Source organism: Halichondria panicea, chromosome 12, assembly GCF_963675165.1.
Source record: "Halichondria panicea chromosome 12, odHalPani1.1, whole genome shotgun sequence".
NCBI classification, from domain to species: Eukaryota; Metazoa; Porifera; class Demospongiae; order Suberitida; family Halichondriidae; genus Halichondria; species Halichondria panicea.
The window spans coordinates 1,856,242-1,875,632 of NC_087388.1; the positions used below are offsets into that span (position 1 = coordinate 1,856,242).

General features: G+C 39.8%; 4 protein-coding genes and 2 long non-coding RNA genes across 6 annotated transcripts in view; 2 read left to right on the forward strand and 4 right to left on the reverse strand.

Moving 5' to 3' along the window:
* Nucleotides 1-634: 634 nt before the first annotated feature.
* Nucleotides 635-6,534, reverse strand: LOC135345471 (fibropellin-1-like). Its single transcript, XM_064542892.1, has 7 exons — nucleotides 6,360-6,534; nucleotides 5,903-6,244; nucleotides 4,636-5,851; nucleotides 4,395-4,517; nucleotides 3,691-3,914; nucleotides 1,964-2,299; nucleotides 635-1,910 (listed from the first exon to the last, which is right to left on the reverse strand). Exons 1-7 carry the CDS (start codon nucleotides 6,441-6,443, stop codon nucleotides 714-716), a joined length of 3,522 nt encoding a protein of 1,173 aa, XP_064398962.1. The 5' UTR covers nucleotides 6,444-6,534; the 3' UTR covers nucleotides 635-713.
* A 64-nt stretch (nucleotides 6,535-6,598) lies between these two features.
* LOC135344807 (uncharacterized) lies at nucleotides 6,599-7,147 on the forward strand. Its single transcript, XR_010397545.1, has 3 exons — nucleotides 6,599-6,683; nucleotides 6,762-6,854; nucleotides 6,919-7,147. It is a non-coding gene; the product is annotated as an uncharacterized LOC135344807 (long non-coding RNA).
* A 275-nt stretch (nucleotides 7,148-7,422) lies between these two features.
* LOC135344809 (uncharacterized) lies at nucleotides 7,423-8,803 on the reverse strand. Its single transcript, XR_010397547.1, has 3 exons — nucleotides 8,667-8,803; nucleotides 8,227-8,487; nucleotides 7,423-7,965 (listed from the first exon to the last, which is right to left on the reverse strand). It is a non-coding gene; the product is annotated as an uncharacterized LOC135344809 (long non-coding RNA).
* Nucleotides 8,804-10,994: 2,191 nt separating this feature from the next.
* LOC135344788 (fibropellin-1-like) lies at nucleotides 10,995-13,452 on the reverse strand. Its single transcript, XM_064542084.1, has 5 exons — nucleotides 13,358-13,452; nucleotides 12,900-13,241; nucleotides 11,747-12,848; nucleotides 11,531-11,644; nucleotides 10,995-11,336 (listed from the first exon to the last, which is right to left on the reverse strand). The coding sequence occupies exons 1-5, from the start codon at nucleotides 13,397-13,399 to the stop codon at nucleotides 11,143-11,145; spliced, it is 1,794 nt and encodes a 597-aa protein (XP_064398154.1). The 5' UTR covers nucleotides 13,400-13,452; the 3' UTR covers nucleotides 10,995-11,142.
* Nucleotides 13,453-13,476: 24 nt separating this feature from the next.
* LOC135344797 (3-ketodihydrosphingosine reductase-like) lies at nucleotides 13,477-16,112 on the forward strand. The gene is made up of 7 exons (XM_064542093.1): nucleotides 13,477-13,638; nucleotides 13,707-13,799; nucleotides 13,868-13,927; nucleotides 14,141-14,296; nucleotides 14,478-14,591; nucleotides 14,831-15,178; nucleotides 15,823-16,112. The coding sequence occupies exons 1-7, from the start codon at nucleotides 13,534-13,536 to the stop codon at nucleotides 15,919-15,921; spliced, it is 975 nt and encodes a 324-aa protein (XP_064398163.1). The 5' UTR covers nucleotides 13,477-13,533; the 3' UTR covers nucleotides 15,922-16,112.
* Nucleotides 16,113-16,494: 382 nt separating this feature from the next.
* Nucleotides 16,495-19,391, reverse strand: part of LOC135344815 (membrane-bound transcription factor site-1 protease-like) — a 51,769-nt gene continuing 48,872 nt past the window's right edge. The window contains exons 18-21 of the mRNA XM_064542099.1: nucleotides 18,866-19,021; nucleotides 18,333-18,450; nucleotides 17,866-18,126; nucleotides 16,495-17,101 (exon numbers count right to left, since the gene is read on the reverse strand). Coding sequence (XP_064398169.1) covers nucleotides 16,743-17,101; nucleotides 17,866-18,126; nucleotides 18,333-18,450; nucleotides 18,866-19,021 — 894 coding nt within the window. The 3' untranslated portion in view covers nucleotides 16,495-16,742. The remainder of the gene's footprint in view (nucleotides 17,102-17,865; nucleotides 18,127-18,332; nucleotides 18,451-18,865; nucleotides 19,022-19,391) is intronic.

The following is a 19,391-nucleotide window of genomic DNA, read 5'->3' on the forward strand; positions in this document are numbered from 1 at the left end:
GCAAAATTATTAGTGGTATAAACGTGCATATAGTTCCTCACTGAGACTTGAAATGCTCTTATAATTGTCATTGAGAAATTCTTGTGAGATCAATCTCTTCATAATCAGTATCGTTGACCTCTGTCGACTGTAAATTGGTGTTCTCAAACTCTGATCTCATCGTGTTGGTTAGCTTTGTGCATGGATGTGGTTCATTCCAAAGAGTTGTTGGGGATATATACCGTAATAATATGCTTCGTTGTCTTCATGTATCCAGCCATTAGAGAAGTGGGTAGCTATGATAACAGAGAGCCATATGGGTAACCATAATACTGTCCATACAAACGATAGTTAAATGCTTATAATGATAAATAACATTTATGTTTCTTCAATATCTCCCAATTACATGCAGGTCCGTAATAAACTATATAGTCTGTAGCTCTGCTGCACAGACCTTTGATAACAAATGTAGTGCACTCACATTTCTTACAAGGCAGGCCACTGGCAACAAGATGATGATCAACACTAAGAGAATAAGTGCAGCTGTTACTCTACCCACTAGTGCCTCAATGACAACTCCATGCATTCCCCACTCCTGTAGAAAAAATATATGTTACGCTTAGTACTACACTTCCTCTGTCTCAGGATCTCACAATGTAATGTATGTGCCATTTAATTGCATATCCATACTACACAGCTCTCCAGTGAATCCAGGATTGCATTTACAAGTGAAATTAATAATTATGTTCGTTAACACAGCGACCGTTTCTGTTACAATTTACACCATAGCAATAATCAATCCTCTCACATAGCGACCCAGTGAACGGAGGGTCACAGTTACAGGAGAATGAGTTTACGCCATCGATACACGTACCGAGTCCATTGCAATCTTGATTCACGCAATCGTCAATGTTAGTTTCACAGTTCATACCTGTAAATCTGGTATTGCAGACACAGGTATATGAATTGAGCCCATCCATACATTCACCATTTCCACTGCAATTCTCAAGCTCACAATTATCGACGTTTCTGCTACAATTAACACCAGTATACCCAGCAAAACATACACAAGCGTACGAATTGATTCCATCCATACATTCACCATTTCCAGTACAATTTTGAAACTCACAATTGTCAACGTTTGTGCTGCAATTAACACCAGTATACCCAGCAAGACATACACAAGCATACGAGTTGATTCCATCCATACATTCACCATTTCCGGTACAATTTTGAAACTCACAATCATCAATGTTTGTGCTGCAACTAACACCAGTATACCCAGCATTGCATACACAAGCATACGAGTTGATTCCATCCATACACAATCCTTCACCACTACAGTTCTGACCATCACATTTGTCAATATTTGTCTCACAGTTTGTCCCAGAAAAACCTGGTGCATACTCGCAATGATAAGAGTTGACTTCATCAATACAGCGGCCATTATCACTGCAATTCTCATCTTCACAATCATCTATGTTTATCTCACAATCAATCCCAGTATAGCCAGTATTGCAATTGCAAACGAATGATGATTCTTCGTTGGTGCATATTCCATTTCCATTACAAGACTGTTCAAAGCAATAGTCTATCAACTCACAATCTTCTCCTATGAATCCACCATCACAGACACAGGTATAGCTGTTCCTCATCTTAACACACATGCCACTTCCACTGAACATGATGCCATCATGTTCACACACATCAATGAACTGACATTGTTCTCCATGGTAAAATTGTGCACAGTGCACTCTAACAGTTAGACTCATCTTTCCGTAATTGTGAACTCCCGATACGTTAGTCAGCGTTAAGCCAGCACTGTTGAGAACGTCGCTGCGTAGTTGGACTGTAATTATATCAACAAGATCATCGGAATCATTTTCCTGAGAATCGCTATCTACCACTCCTACATACAGCTGGATACCATTCTGAAATGTAAGTTTAGTAACATTCATACTTTTGGTTAGCAAAACTATCTTACCCAAAGTCGGTCAACAACTGTCAGTGTTATTATATTAAGTCCAGTTGAGGTGAACTCAAGAGAATCATCATTCAAGACAATGTTTGTAGTACCCATCGGCTGTGTGATGCATCCACTTGTTTCTGTAGGTGGAGTACTGAATGGACGCAAACAGAATGTGAAGAAGTTATCACAGAGCTCATTTTCAGTACATATTCCATCATTCGAAAGATCACTGTTTTCAGCTGCTGGATCACAACATTCTCCATTGTTACCAGCTGCTCTACTCTCTGGGTTGTTGTAAGACCTGAGATTTACTTCAACCACGTAGTCACACAGAGCTCTGTGGTCACTTAGCTGTACAGATTTTGTAACATAATTATTGAGCAGAATATTTTAGTCTATAGTGAGATCTAGAGATCTGTGATTTTCTCACCATATAAATCACAAAGAAACAGAAGAGAATAAAATTGTACCTCATCTTTGTATTTAACTTTAGTCCACTAGTAGAGGTGGTCTAGATCTCTGTCTATTGTTGTTAATTTTATGCGCATGTGCAAGTGCAAAAACAGAGGTGTGGCTGCATGGGTGCTTTTTCGCCATTCAATCTCTCTAACCCAGAATGAGTTTATCTCAATTGAATTGTACACCCTCTTACTAGATTTAGCAGTGGTGTATTGATGCTATGAATAGGAGATGCAGCTGTGTACTGATTAAAGTAGTCATCCATGCCGTTAGGGGTTCCGATACTCCTGATGCCGTGAACTTATCATATCCTTGGCTTTCATTCAAACTTTAGTAGGCAATGCAGGCAAAGTCATGCAGATAGAGAGTTTTATCTCCACCAGCTCTATAATACGTACATCACGTACTCTGTTTGTAAACACGTTCTCAATTAATTTTACCACTTTAAGTACAAGATATCTTGTTAGTAGAACAAGATATAATAATATTGGATCTTTATACCAGTATAGATAATTAGGTAGTTGTATGCTATTATACCAGCTATACTGTATAATCAGTATAATGATTCAGAGGATGTAGTCTATAGACTAGTTCATCAAACATTCTGATGTGTGCTTGTAGTAGAAGGAGCTGCTTTTTAGCTAGGCTCAGGCTGAGCCTTGCTCACTAGCACTGCACGCACTGCACTAGGCCTGTTCAGCTTCTGTATTCAAAGAAAAAGAAGCCATGGCCAGTTTAATAATAATATCGGAATGCTATTTTAAGCTTACCTTTGCTCTGGCATAGCCAGGTCTATATAGACACCCCAGAATAAGTATAAATTGTTAAATTTTTATTGGAATTGCGTTTAGTTGTCATTTGTTAGTTTTCGATCATGTATATGTATTGGTAATTAATGGATGGCATGTTTACAGAACAGCGCTTTTTAGAAACAGGGGTTGCTACTTATCTATACATGTCAAGCACTTATATATAATAATGCTCTATACCATGAACAAGGGTAGTGTGCCATGGCATACAATTATGTCAAAGTGTTTGTAATATACTCACGCTCGCACAATGTATAAGTACCCAGCATGACTAATATAAGGATGTATACTTGAACAAAATGCAATTAGTGAGAACATTCATAAAATGCAATAGCACAACTCAACTATTACTACTTTGAAAAAGCAAAAAACACTGGATAATGTAATGTCACAAAACACAGAACACTGCATGATAATGTGTTGAAGGCTATAATTTTATAATTATTGTTCCTCACTGAGAAATGATATCCTTTAGAGTGAGAAATCCTTGAGATCAATATCTTCATCATTGGGATTGTTGACTTCTGCCAACTGTACACTGTCGTAAAGGGTGTTCTCAAACTCAGCAATGTCTGATCTCATCGTACCCGTGTTGGTTAGGTTTGTGGATGTAGTTTGTTCCAAGGAGTTGTTGGGGATCGCGTACACTTGGTTGTCTCCACGCATCTCACCATTAGGGAAGTATGTAGTATTGATGGCTGTATGGCAACAGAGGGGCATATATAAACATGATGCATGTGTACACATTCATCCATAGTTTCAATACTGTCAATACAATACAAGCAATTCTCCTAAATGCCTATAATGATAATCCACACAGGCTCTAATGTTTATGGAATTCTCCCAATGCCTATAAATGGTTGTCACAATTATAGGTCTTAATAAACAAAGAAAGTAAACGTAATGTAGCATTGATGGCTGTATGGCAATAAACGTTGATACTATATACGTGCATGTACACTTCTCAGTATAATTGTCAATACATGCAAGCAACTCTCATAAATGCCGAATCATATAGGGCCCTAATAAACATTGATGTTTATGGACTCTCCAAAGCAACCAATGCCTAATGGTGTTTGTCAATAGTATAGGAAACAATAACTCTAGTATATACATGTAGTAAGTCTATAGCATTGTGGGAATATTTGATAACATAAGTCATGCATGCATGCACTCACAATTTTTTTTCTTTACAAGGTAGGCTATCGCCACTAGCAACAAGATGATGACCAACACTTGCAGAAGTAGTGCAGCCGTTACTCCACCCAGTAGTGCCTCTATGACAACTCCATCCCCCACTCCTGTAGAAAAAAATGTATGTTACGCTTAGCTAAACTTCCAAATGCTTCCTCCGTCTCTATTGTATATTATGTCAGGAATTGCTCACAAATACGTACACAATGTATGTACTGTATGTACCATTTGATTGTATATCCATACTACACAGTTCTCCAGTGAATCCAGGATTGCATTTACAAGTGAAGTTAGTTTGTTTGTTAACACAGCGACCGTTTCTGTTACAATTCACACCATAGCAATAATCAATCCTCTCACATAGCGACCCAGTGAACGGAGGGTCACAGTTACACGAGAATGAGTTTACGCCATCGATACACGTACCTAGTCCATTGCAATCTTGATTCACACAATCGTCAATGTTAGTTTCACAGTTCATACCTGTGAATCCGGTATTGCAGACACAGATATAGGAATTGATTCCATCCATACATTCACCACTTCTGCTGCAATTCTGAAACTCACAATCGTCAATGTTCGTGCTGCAATTATCACCAGTATACCCAGCAAAACATACACAAGCATACGAGTTGATTTCATCCATACATTCACCATTTCCGGTACAATTTTGAAACTCACAGTCGTCAATGTTCGTGCTGCAATTATCACCAGTATACCCAGCAAAACATACACAAGCATATGAGTTGATTTTATCCATACATTCACCATTTCCGGTACAATTTTGAAACTCACAGTCATCAATGTTCGTGCTGCAATTATCACCAGTATACCCAGCAAAACACACACAAGTATACGAGTAGATTCCATCCATACATTCACCATTTCCGGTACAATTCTGAAACTCACAATCGTCAACGTTTGTGCTGCAATTAACACCAGTATACCCAGCAAAACATGCACAAGCATACGAGTTGATTCCATCCATACACAGTCCTTTACCACTGCAGTTCTGACCATCACATTCGTCAATATTTGTCTCACAAATTGTCCCAGTATAGCCAGGATTACAGTCGCAAATGTATGAAGATTCTTCATTACTACATGTTCCATTTCTATTGCAAGGGTTGTCAAAACAATAGTTTATCAACTCACAGTCTCCCATGAAATCACCATTGCATACGCAGGGATAGTTGTTCATCATCTTAACACACACGCCACTTCCACTGCACGTGATACTATCACGTTCACACACATCAATGAATTGACATTGTTCACAGTACACTTCAGCAGTTAGATTGATCATTCCATGTTTTTGATTTCCTTCTATGTTAGTGAACATTACTCTGTTGAGACCAAGTTCGATAGTGAATGTATCAACCTGATCCTGGGTACCATTATTATCGTTATCTACCACCACCACATACAGTTGGATACCATTCTGAAACAGAAAGTATAGTAATGATACAAGTAATCAGTTTCCAATTTTTACCTGCCAAGAGCCGTTAACAGTCCATGTTAGTGGATTTATAGGTACTCCAAAATCAGTTGAGGTGAAATCCAGAGAATCGTCATTAACGGGAATGTTTGTAGTAACTATTGGTGGAGTGATGCATCCACTTGTTTCTGTAAGTGAAGTATTGAATGGACGCAAACAGGATATGAAGAAGTTATCACAGAGCTCATCTTCAGTGCATATTCCATCATTTGAAAAATTGCTGTTTTCTGCTGGATCACAACATTCTCCATCGTTACCAGCTCTGCTCTCTGGGTTGTTGTAGGACCTGAGATTTACTTCAACCACATAGTCACACAGAGCTCTGTGGTCACTTAGCTGTATTAGATAACAGTACGTAAAATCAGTCGACAGGAATTTTAGTATATTAGAGTCTACCATACGGATCTAGAGACTAGATCTACTTACACCTAGACTGCACAGTTTTTCTCACCATAACTGCCAAGAAGCAGACAAGAGCAAAATTGCACCTCATCGACATCTTCAATTTGGTTCCACTTACACTGTGTACATGCATAGATTAAGGAGGGAGAACTAACTAACTGTTAACTACTCAATCTATGGTACATGTAGAAGAGTGCCTCCTTCACAAGGCCTCAACAAGGAGTGCGGCCTGGAATCGAGACTAGACGGATCTATGCGCACGTGCAGTATGGACAGCTAGATCTAGAAAGAGGCGTGGCTGGCCGGCTAGCTTGTTTTTTCTGTTGCTGAGCTTTCCTGGCCGGTCTATAGCATCAATGGCAAGAATGTACTGGTGAGTAGGTCTTGTCCATATTCGACCTTAGGCTTATAATAGTGAATTGAACTCTTATTTACACTTCATTTTACTCAGATTACTGGTGGTAGCAGTGGTATAGGGAAGTGCTTGGCTATCGATGCTATCAAGAGAGGAGCAGCGTCTGTTACTATTGTGGCAAGGAATAAAGTAAGTCATGGATGCCGTGAGTTCATTATAATTCATTTTATTCGTTCCTCTCTCGTCCTTCCAGAAGAAACTTAAGCAGGCTAAGTCAGAGATAGAGTTTTATCTCCACCAGCTCTAATCAGGTACATCTACAGTGTATCTTCCCATCTATTATGAACTCTTGGTACATGTTGTATACGGTATTTACCTTACTTAATTCACGCATTATATACATGCATGCAAGCTAGTCTTTCGTTTGTATTATTATAATCAATCACAATACCAAAATAATTTATTGATGAACAAACAATGAAATTTGTACATGGGGTAATTATGAAAATCACACTGCTCTTATTTAATTGGACCACTAGCTGGATCTGCTATATATAACAAAAGTTTGAGAAATGCATGTACAACATTGCATGCATGCAGCATGCGCACAGTAGCGATTTCACAAGAAAATTGAATTGGTAAGTATAGAGTAAAGTGAGAATTGCTGGTTACAGCTGAAGGAAAAGGATTTCTCAATGTACGTGCTCGCCACAAGAGTTCAAAGTTGTCAATACTTTTATAGTGAGTTTAATCATAATAATTATGAGCATCATAAATAATGGTTAATTAAGTACGTATAATACATGCACATGATTGTATAATAATTACTAGCTTGTATTCATAGTATATTATAGTTAGTTGGTCAGCACTTACAGAAGTAGAGCCTCAATGTCCCATAGCATCTTTACATCAGACGGTCGGTAGAAAAATTCAATCCTCATGCAGAAAATTCACATTTTGATTGCAAATAATGATCTTCGACTTCGGGGTCTTTTTCGATGTCGTCTACACATGTACCACAACACAACGAGGGACACACCCACAATTCCCAGACTAGGAGATCGATCTTGGTACTCATCAAATGGAATCACATGTCCCATAGACTTTAAGTTTCGGTTTGGACTGATTGAGCCTTTTTCAGTGGCCGATAATGGATTTTTAGGACGGAATATTTTCCCAAGATTAGACGAATTTAATGGTTTCGGAATGGCCTATTTAAATTGTGGACAAGAGGGCAAAGGTCGAGTGTGGGTGGGGTCATTTAGATCGAGTACTCTTGAGTAGTGGTGAAGACGATTACCTGTATAGTGGGGGAGACAGAAATAATTTACCATTACTTGACAATAGTTCTGTTAATTTTTACTACAAACACGCTTCTAAGCAATCATCTACTGGAAAATTGTAATCTTATATTATAATTATTGATCCTCCTGTAAAGCGCTACTTCAATTGGGTACGATATATTTAAGGTGGAGAGTACGTGGCTTATAAACTTAGTATTATACAGTATTTTACTGAGAAGAGTATACAGGTACATGTAGGATGGCTTAATTTTGTTCACCTTCCATCCTCTTTGGCAGCCCAAGGGGAGGCAATCTGATCTTCTGACTGGGAGTGAAGGGTGGCTGTGCATTGGGAGTGGCTGCGTACTTGAGTAGAGAGTTGAGGAGCCAAAAACAGTCCCTTTTAAGGTGGGCACTATCCAGACAGTTAGAGTCCCCGTACACAACGATACGACCACCACCCTCTGAGGGTGTCTGATAGAACCCCAGTACTGGTACGTTGTGAAGGAGAGTGCTACCACCGGTCACCACCTCTGAGCCTGCATGGGTACATTGTATCAGATGAAACATACTATTAGTATATGCACCTGTATACTGCACATTATCATCTACACTTCAACTACTCTTTCCAAGTATATAAAAACAATTTTTTTAAGCTACATGTATAGTACCAGGCAATGAATAAAGGATGCTGCGTACATGTACAGTACACACCCACCTTGATCGTTGAGGTCTCTAGCAACGAGACCACTACCACTCTCGGGCCAGTGGGCTATGCTATAGTGCCTAAGGCATAGTTGACGTTGTGGTCTGCCAGGCTGAACTCACCCTCAAGCACCTGTACCAAATGTATACATGTACATGTGTAGGTCATGTATATAGTATACAGATTCTAACACAGCAAAGGTATGTGGTACATGTATAATGTGTCTAAAGGATAAAACACATGGTAGTGGTAGTGGCAGGAATTTTAAGCGGAGTTCGATACGTACACTAAAAACCTGTTTATTGTGGCCACACTTGACACGGCCCTTGAGCAAACCAACAATGGTTGAACACTATAAGAGGTGGGCATGTTAACACATGTCCAAACACATGAGCTGGAAGCTTTGCATGGTGCTTACTGGTTGTATCATAGACAGTGACCTTCTTATAGGGTGAAATATCTGGGTCGCTATGTGCGTTAATTTTTTCATGCATGCATGCATGCATATGGTGGTTAACCATCAGTGGGCGGTATAGTGCTCCATATCACTTCTTGGAAACAACACTAAACACGTGCCTCAGTTATACGGCAATGCTGTAATTGAACGGGATCTGTTATTTTTTACTAACAGAGCTCGCAAGTGTGCAGCTGAAAACAGTTCTCTCGTCAATGGCAGATCTTAAGAAGAGTTTGTCTTCCATGTACATTGCCTTTATGTGTTACTTAGTTTGCACAATAGAGGATGCCTCATGTTTGATTCAGGGTGGTTTTTATATAAACAGTGACTGCAACTTATCAATTTCAATCCCCACTATCTACCCCCCATGCGGGGTATGTCGGGGTTTAGTGGGGATTTAATTTGCATCAATATCAACAGCCCCCACCCCTGGGGGGCGGTTGAAATCAATTCCCACTTCCCCTCCCATACCTCCACTTAGTAACCCCAGGATTTGACTTGCACGTGTGCATGTGCTACACTCTTCCGGATATGACTGTTGTAAGTTTGTATACTGAGGAAGTCAAATTCCCCACCCTATCCCGCACCTCGGGGTTACTTGCTGAATCAAAACCCCAACAAAACCCCACTATGTCCCCACTATGCCCCGCAAGGGGGGTATAGTATAGGGACTGACATTGATAGGTGCATTACGCTTAATACCCCATATGCATGAACTATTGAACAAGGGCAGCAGTGTATATATAAAAGGTTATAAATATTATAATCAAAGTACCTATATTATAATTATTATATAACTCACTTGTTAATTAAGGCTTATAGCACAATAATTATAAGCCCAGCATGACTTAGATTGATGTAATGCAATTAGTAGAAAAAAACAGCATGCACGGCTCAACTACATTACTAGTTTTAAAAAGCAAATTACTGTATAGTGAGTGTAATGATCACAAAACACTGATAATTATGTTGAAGGGTATACGTTTGTTCTTCACTGCATGAACCTGAAATGTTATTAGAGTGAGAAATCCTTGACATCAATATCTCCATATCAGGATTGTTGACTTCTGCCGACTGTACACTGGCACTGGCGTAAAGGGTATTCTCAAACAATTGAACAATGAAAGCACCGAAGGTGCTGATGCCTCGGTGGAGATGCCAAAGCTACATAACATAAAGCTACTAATAGCTTTTATACATGATTAGTTTGCATGCAAAAACTCTGAGAGTGGGTAATGATCGATCATGATTGTTGTTAAAAACGATCGATGCCAAAAGTTCAAGTCTAAAATTAATGGCTGCATTTAGCAGAGCCTTGCAGCTCTCTTCTCACTCTTGCAGCTACCAATAGCTAGCGTTCTAGTGCAGAGATAACTACTAAGTAGAGTAGCAGCACTCGGTAAACAAGTTTGGCTACGTGCTCTTCTGAAAAGGCTGCAATGGCATTCCAAGTAAGCAAAACTAGGCATAACTCGAGAACGAAGCATTATTTTGCAAATCCACGAATTAAAATCCAAGTAAACATGACTAGAAGCCTATAGAAACTCTTACTTGCACTTGATTCATCCTTGAGCAGGTGTATCAGTCTACACAGACACACAGATACACAGACACACACACAGACACACAAACACACTACCATATACCTCGCTTGCGCATGCGCACCGAGGCATAATTATGTGATGAAGTCTAGGACCTTAGCTGTACAAGATTACTGCTCTAACCGATTACCCACTATAACAATTTGCTGTTGTTCTATTAATCACCACAAACCCACCACCTTATGTTTCCATGGAAACATTTTTGGGTATGTTGTAGCTTGGTCATTCATCTACACATGGTATCAGCATAATTTCTTAGAAATGTTTCAATCGAAAGATATTTACATTTAAGTACAACTACTCACAAATTTGTGGTAATCTACTCTCTAAGCTGGATGCACTGTAAATTAAAGGCACTAATAATCGTGCAAAATTATAGTGGTATAAACGTACATGTAGTTCCTCACTGAGACTTGAAAAATTCTAATTATCATTGAGAAATTCTTGTGAGTTCAATCTCTTCATAATCAGTATTGTTGACCCCTGTCGACTGTAAATTGGTGTTCTCAAACTCTGATCTCATCGTGTTGGTTAGCTTTGTGGATGTGGTTCGTTCCAAAGAGTTGTTGGGGATACCGTATGCTTCGTTGTCTTCATGTATCCAGCCATTAGGGAAGTGGGTAGCTATGATAACAGAGAACCATATGGACAACCATAATACTGTCCATACAAACGATAGTTAAATGCCTATAATGATAAATAACATTTATGTTTCTTCAATATCTAATGGTTTCTCCCAATTACATGCAGGTCCGTAATAAACTATATAGTCTGTAGCTCTGCTGCACAGACCTTTGATATCACATGTAGTCACTCACATTTCTTTTTCCTTACAAGACAGGCCACTGGCAACAAGATGATGATCAACACTAACAGAAGAAGTGCAGCTGTTAATCCACCCACTAGTGCCTCAATGACAACTCCATCCACTCCTGTAAAATAATATATGTTACGCTTAGTACTACGCTTCCAAATGCTTCCTCTGTCTCTATTCTTTGTCAGGATCTCACAAATTTACAATATAATGTATGTACCATTTGATTGCATATCCATACTACACAGTTCTCCAGTGAATCCAGGATTGCATTTACAAGTGAAATTAATATGTTCGTTAATGCAGCGACCGTTTTTGTTACAATTCACACCATAACAATAATCAATCCTCTCACATAGCGACCCAGTGAACGGAGAGTCACAGTTACAGGAGATCGAGTTTACGCCATCGATACACGTACCGAGTCCATTGCAATCTTGATTCACGCAATCATCAATGTTAGTTTTACAGTTCATACCTGTAAATCCGGTATTGCAGACACAGGTATATGAATTGAGATTATCAATGCATTCACCACTTCCGCTGCAATTTTGAAACTCACAATCGTCAATGTTTGTGCTGCAATTAACACCAGTATACCCAGCGTCGCATACACAAGTATACGAGTTGATTTCATACATACATTCACCATTTCCACTGCAATTTTGAAACTCACAATCGTCAATGTTTGCGCTGCAATTAACACCAGTATACCCAGCATTGCATACACAAGTATACGAGTTTATTTCATCCATACATTCACCATTTCCACTGCAATTTTGAAACTCACAATTGTCAATGTTCGTGCTGCAATTATTACCAGTATACCCAGCATTGCATACACAAGCATACGAGTTGATTCCATCCATACACAGTCCATTACCACTGCAGTTCTGACCATCACATTCGTCAATATTTGTCTCACAGTTTGACCCAGTATATCCAGGATTACAGTCGCAAATGTATGAAGATTCTTCATTACTACATGTTCCATTTCTATTGCAAGGGTTGTCAAAGCAATAGTTTATCAACTCACAGTCTCCCATGAAATCACCATTACAGACACAGGGATAGTTATTCATCATCTTAACACACACGCCACTTCCACTGCACGTGATACTATCACATTCACACACATCAATGAATTGACATTGTTCACAGTACACTTCAGCAGTTAGACTGATCATTCCATGTTCTTGATTTCCTTTTATGTTAGTGAACATTACTCTGTTGAGACCAAGTTCGATAGTGAATGTATCAACGTGATCCTGGGTATCATCATTATCTTTATCAACCACTACAACATACAGTTGGATACCATTCTGAAACAGAAAGTATAGTAATAATACAAGTAATCAGTTTCCAATTTTTACCTGCCAAGAGCCGTTAACAGTCCATGTTAGTGGATTTATAGGCACTCCAAAATCAGTTGAGGTGAAATCCAGAGAATCGTCATTAACGGGAATGTTTGTAATAAATATTGGTGGAGTGATGCATCCACTTGTTTCTGTAGGTGGAGTATTGAATGGACGCAAACAGGATATGAAGAAGTTATCACAGAGCTCATCTTCAGTGCATATTCCATCATTCGAAAGATCGCTGTTTTCTGCTGGATCACAACATTCTCCATTGTTACCAGCTCTGCTCTCTGGGTTGTTGTAGGACCTGAGATTTACTTCAACCACATAGTCACACAGAGCTCTGTGGTCACTTAGCTGTATTAGATAACAGTACGTAAAACTAGTTAATTAAACAGGAATTCCAGCTAGATCTAATATCTAGATCTATAGATCTACTACTACTCACGCCTAGACTGCACAGTGATTCTCACCATAACTGCCAAGAAGCAGAAAAGAGTAAAATTGCACCCCATTTTCGTATTTCACTTTGATAGAAGATCAAGAAGACTTTGTTTTACTGTTGTAGAGCAGTGCGCATGTGCAATTTTATTTTTATTTGGACAAAGGAGGCGTGGCTGGTTAAGCATAAGGCATATAATCTACCATCATGTTCTTTCTTTTGCTGTTGTTTGTTACTTTAATAGCTTTCCTGGCCTTCCTATACCTCCTTTCTTTAAGAAAGGTCTATAGTATCAAGGGCAAGAATGTACTGGTGAGTAGATATATTTTAATATTTGATATAGTGAATTGAACTCTCATGTTACACTCTTTAATATTCAGATTACTGGTGGTAGCAGTGGTATAGGGAAGTGCTTGGGTATCGATGCTATCAAGAGAGGAGCAGCGTCTGTTACTATTTTGGCAAGGAATAAAGTAAGTCATGGATGCCGTGAGTAGTTTATTAACTTTTATTTTTATTCGTTCCTCTTTCGCCCTTCTAGGAGAAACTTAAGCAGGCTAAGTCAGAGATAGAGAGTTTTATCTCCACCAGCTCTAATCAGGTACATCTACAGCGTATCTTCCCATGTGTTTACTCTGATTAACAGCCAGTAAACACAACAGCCTCAGGGCTCAAAATACGTGAATGTGCCAATTCGAGTTTACCCTGTCTAAGTTAAACCTTTAATACTTTAATACTTATTTATGACCATCCTTAAAAGTCGGCTGTGTAGAAATCTCGTTCTTTTACTTTCTACCGCCCCCTTTTCAAACAGAAAGTGCACACGATAGCTGGGGACGTCAGTAACCAGAATATTGCTAGCAGAATACTGGAGAGTGTGTCTGACAATGGCCACATCAACGTGTTGATCAACTGTGCAGGCATCACCCACACTGCTCCCCTAGTGGACACTCCAGCAGACAAATATGAGGTGTGACAATAATAAAGGGCGTATTAGGGGCTGCTTCTTAGCTTTTATAACCTCTATGGAGACTGTCTCTCTGTCTATGGGGGGACTCCCCTGAATCTGATATACTGTACAGTACGTACAAACCAGCTTTGCTTCACTAGTAGCTGATGTACAAGATTATGATGATGCCCCTTACATGCAGGAGGTACTGAGAGTAAATGTGCTGGGGTATGTGTACCCGACTAAGGCTCTTCTGCCGGCCATGATTCAGAGGAGAGAAGGGAGAGTGGTCTTTGTGTCTTCTCAAGCTGGACAGGTAGGGAGTTGGGTTGTGTTTGCCAATATTAAAAGTAAGCCTTTAGTGTAAGCAAGAAAGCCTGTAGGTTAGATACCAATTCTGGTTGTTGAGTTAAGGGCTGGAGTAGTTATCAATTACATGTGTTCCTTGTTTATCTCATCAAATTTCCCTTGCTGCTGACGATACAGTACCCACTAGCTACATTTGTTACAAAAGGCGTGAACTGCTATGTACACTAATATATAATACCTCTCCAGCTTGGTCTCCACGGCTACACTGCTTACTCTGCCTCAAAGTACGCCCTGAGGGGTCTTGCCGAGACCCTCAATATGGAAGTGGCTGCTCACAACGTCAAAGTGTGTATCTCATTCCCCCCTGATACTAACACACCACAGCTTCAAGCCGAACTGGGGGAGAGGGACGAAATTCAAAAAGAGTTGGCGTCTTTCGGTACAGTTTTTGAACCAGAGTCAATCTCACAGGATATATGGTATGGCGTTGAGAGGAAGAAATTTCAGATCACTCATGGATTCGATGGATTCTTCGTAGGGGTCATGACCTCTGGAATGAGCCCCGTACATTGCTGCTGGGACGCAGTTGTGCAGGTGATCTGATTTATGCTAATTAGTATTGAGATTATGTACTTTCTATATTAAAGGGCTTACATTGTCATCATGATTAGTGAAGCAGGCATGATTTTTTGTCAGTGGTTGATTAAGTAATGGGATACACATAATTTTATTGATTAGTTTCTGTATGGAAGTGGAACCTCCATAAAATGGACACCATTGGGGAACAGCATTTTGGCCGTTATAGAGAGGTGCATGGTCTTCGTTGAGAGGTCGATTGCCAGCTATGTATATGAGTCGCAAATTATCTTGTAACCTTGCTAACTGCTTCTCTAGCTCATACAAGCTTTGAAAAGGCTGTAGAGACGAGCTACAGCTAGGTGTTCACGAGTGTGCAACTATTTCAGCAACTAATTCTGGGTGTGCCTGCATGTCCATTCTGATGTTATTCTAAAGCTGGTTGGTGACTAGAAAGCTGCTCGTTATACGGAGTAGAGAGGTGGTTGCTCCTGAGAGGTTGCTTTACATTGAAGTCATTGTAGTTTCAATCCGGACCTGAGCAAATCTTATAGCGTGTGGTTGCTCTTTGGAGGTGGTCGCATTAATGGAGGTTCCACTGTAACTGTGCGCTGTGTGCTGCATGTGTAAATTTATCATTACTCTTTTATTTACCCATTCAGGTGTTGTTAATGAGTGTGTTCAGAGCAGCCTCCTTTGTCTACCTGTTCTTGTTTTATAGAGCAGTGAAGAAGTTTTCAATGAGCAAGAAAACCAACTAATGTTAAACTTGTACCATGTACAGCATGTATATACTGTATAATTTTTACAATACCGTATAGCAGGTATAGCAGGTATAATTTTCGTTGGTGCAAATGTATGCATTTGGATTTTAAATATTCGTATATATACAGCTTAATTTTTATATTTGTACAGCTCAGGATATAATTATATAGTGACGTTGAATAAATTATTGCGACAGTGTAGTTATAATTTTCGCATGCAATACTCTTCAACAATATATATATATACGAAAATTCCCACTATACGAAAATAACCCGCCATACTATAATTTTTTTTTTTATTATGGTATATATATATTTGTACCATACTTAATTCACAAATTATACGAGTGTTTCGTGTGTATATACCGGGGGTACATGAAGGGCATAAAAATCACACTGCATGCTCTTAATTAGGACCGCTGAAAAAATTTTAAAAATGTATAACATTGCACGCATGCATGCACACAGCAGCGATTTCGCGAGAAAATTTAAGCCGGCTAGAGTAATTAAAGTAAAAATTGTTTGTGTTACAGCTGACGGAAAATGGTTTCTCAATGTGCTCCCCAAGAATTCAAAGTTGTCAATACTTTTATAGTGATAATACGAGCATCATAAATAATGGTTGTACAGATAATTATAGGTACGTATAATACATGCACATGATTGTATAATTACTAACTTATAATTATTCCCATATGACATAGTTATATATTATAATAAAGTTGGTCAGCACTTATAGAAGTAGAGCCTCAATGTCCCATAGCATGCATCTTTACATCAGCCGGTCGGTAGAACAAATCAATCCTCATGCAGAAAATTCAAACTTTGATTGCAAACAAAGATCTTCGACTTCGGGGTCTTTTTCGATGTCGTCTACACATGTACCACAATACAACGAGGGACACGCCCACAATTCCCACTAATAGGAAACTAGGGGATCGATCTTGGTACTCATCAAATGGAATCACATGTCCCATTGACTTTAAGTTTCGGTTCGGACTGATTGGACCTTCTTCAGTGGCCGATAATGGATTTTTAGGACGGAATATTTTCCCAAGATTTGACGAATTTAATGGTTTCGGAATGGCCCATTTCAATTGTGGACAAGAGGGCAAAGGTCGAGTGTGGGTGGGGTCATTTGGATCGAGTACTCTTGAGTAGTGGTGAAGACGATTACCTATAGTGGGAGGGGGGGATACAGAAATAATTTACCATTGCTTGACAATAGTACTGTTAATTTTTTACTACAAACACGCTTCTAGGCAAATCATCTACTGTTATCTTATTATGCCTCGGTGCGCATACGCAAGCGAGGTATACGGTAGTGTGTTTGTGTGTCTGTGTCTGTGTAGACTGCTACAGCTGCTCAAGGATTAATCAAGTGCAAGTAAGAGTTTCTATAGGCTTCTAGTCATGTTTACTTGGATTTTAATTCGTGGATTTGCAAAATAATGCTTCGTTCTCGAGTTATGCCTAGTTTTGCTTACTTGGAATGCCATTGCAGCCTTTTCAAAAGAGCACGTAGCCAAACTTGTTTACCGAGTGTTACTACTCTACTTAGTAGTTAGCTCTGCACTAGAATGCTAGCTATTGGTAGCTGCAAGAGTGAGGAAAAGAGCTGCAAGGCTCTGCTGATGGCAGCCATTAGTTTTAGTTGAGCTTTTGGCATCGATCGTTTTTAACAACAATCACGGTCGATCATTACCCACTCTTTGAGTTTGCATAGCAAATGTTCATCAGTATAAAAGCTATTAGTAGCTTTATGTTATGTAGCTTTGGCATCAGCACCTGCGGTGCTTTCATATTATAATTATTGATCCTCCTATAAAGCGCCACTTCAATTGTGTACGACAAGATGGAGAGTACGTGGCTTGTAAAGTTAGAACTATAATTATACAATATTTTACCGAGAAGAGTTACAGATGGTTTAATTTTGTTCACCTTCCATCCTCTTTGGCAGCCCGAGGGGAGGCAGTCTGATCTTCTGACTGGGAGTGAAGGGTGGCTGTGCATTGGGAGTGGCTGCGTACTTGAGTAGAGAGTTGAGGAGCCAGAAACAGTCCCTTTGAAGGTGGGCACTGTCCAGACAGTTAGAGTCCCCGTACACAACGATACGACCACCCCCCTCCGAGGGTGTCTGATAGAACCCCAGTACTGGTACGTCGTGAAGGAGAGTGCTACCACCGGTCACCACCTCTGAGCCTGCATGGGTACATTGTATCAATACTATTTGTATACTATTAGTGTATATGCACTGTATACTGTACATTATCATCCACACTTCATCTACATGTACTCTTTCCAAGTAAGAACAATATATTTCTAAGCTAGTTCAACAATAAAAATATACATAATTATGATTCAACCCATGAATAAAGGATGCTGCGTAATGTACAGTACACACTCACCTTGATCGTTGAGGTCTCTAGCAATGAGACCACCACCACTCTCGGGCCAGTGGGCTATGCTAGTGCCTGAGGCATAGTTGACGATGTGGTCTGCCAGGCTGAACTCACCCTCAAGCACCTGCATGAAATGTACATGTGTACGTCATGTATAATAGTACACAGATTCTAACAGTAAAAGTATGTGGTACATGTGTCTAAAGGATAACAACATAGTGGAAGGAATTTTAAGCAGATTTTGAAAGAAACATGAACGTACACTCAAAACCTGTTTATTGTGGCCACACTTGGCACGGCCTTGAGCAGACCAACAATGGTTGAAGACTACATGTATAAGAGGTGGGCATGTTAACATATTCCAAACACATGAGCTGGAAGCTTTGCATGGTGCTTACTGGCTGTATTATATATAGAAAGCGACCTTCTTATAGGGTGACCACAATAGAACTGTATGACTAGTAAGTGTGCACTAAAGTAAGTGATATAGGCTGTAGAATTAAACTAACATGCAGTGCAGTGTTAGTGTGCCACTGTACCTCATTGCTGAGTGTGATGTCCCAGGGTTTGAGCAGGTCATTGAGGGCAGGGATGTTGGCTCCCCCAGTGTCAGGCATCCACCACTGTCGGGTGTTCTCATCGTAGAACTTTATCTTACGCATCACCTCCATATTGTACCAATCAGCAAATACAATCTGTAGGGGTTACAATATAATTATTTAAAGTTATACAGGTACACGTACATGTACCAAAGCCCTCCACACCCCACACTACACATCACATACTCACTTAAAAGAGGGAGTCCCTTCTCACAACTACCAGGAGCATCCTAACCCTAACCCTAACCCGAGGGGATCCACACACTCTACCCCCTCCACCCACATCACACCCTCACTCACAAGTCTCACTACTACACACCCACACACTCTACCCTCCACCCACACCACCCCCTCACTCACGAGAGAGTCCCTTCTCACCAATACTATACCCCACACACATTCTCCTCCACCCACACCACCCCCTCACTCACGAGAAAGTCCCTTCTCACCCATACTATACCCCACA

Coding starts and splice junctions, on each gene's coding strand:
- LOC135344788 (XM_064542084.1), bottom strand. CDS start 13,399: ATGGGGTGCAATTTTACTCTTTTCTGCTTCTTGGCAGTTATG. Junction 12,849..12,899: donor CTGTTAACGGCTCTTGGCAG/GTAAAAATTGGA, acceptor TTTCTGTTTCAG/AATGGTATCCAACTGTATGT. Junction 11,337..11,530: donor TCTTGTAAGGAAAAAGAAAT/GTGAGTGACTAC, acceptor CTGTTATCATAG/CTACCCACTTCCCTAATGGC.
- LOC135344797 (XM_064542093.1), top strand. CDS start 13,534: ATGTTCTTTCTTTTGCTGTTGTTTGTTACTTTAATAGCTTTCCTGGCC. Junction 13,928..14,140: donor TCTCCACCAGCTCTAATCAG/GTACATCTACAG, acceptor CTTTTCAAACAG/AAAGTGCACACGATAGCTGG. Junction 14,592..14,830: donor TGTCTTCTCAAGCTGGACAG/GTAGGGAGTTGG, acceptor ATACCTCTCCAG/CTTGGTCTCCACGGCTACAC.
- LOC135345471 (XM_064542892.1), bottom strand. CDS start 6,443: ATGCATGTACACAGTGTAAGTGGAACCAAATTGAAGATGTCGATGAGG. Junction 4,518..4,635: donor TATGGATATACAATCAAATG/GTACATACAGTA, acceptor TTTTTTCTACAG/GAGTGGGGGATGGAGTTGTC. Junction 2,300..3,690: donor ATCTCAAGGATTTCTCACTC/TAAAGGATATCA, acceptor AAATCTGTACAG/CTAAGTGACCACAGAGCTCT.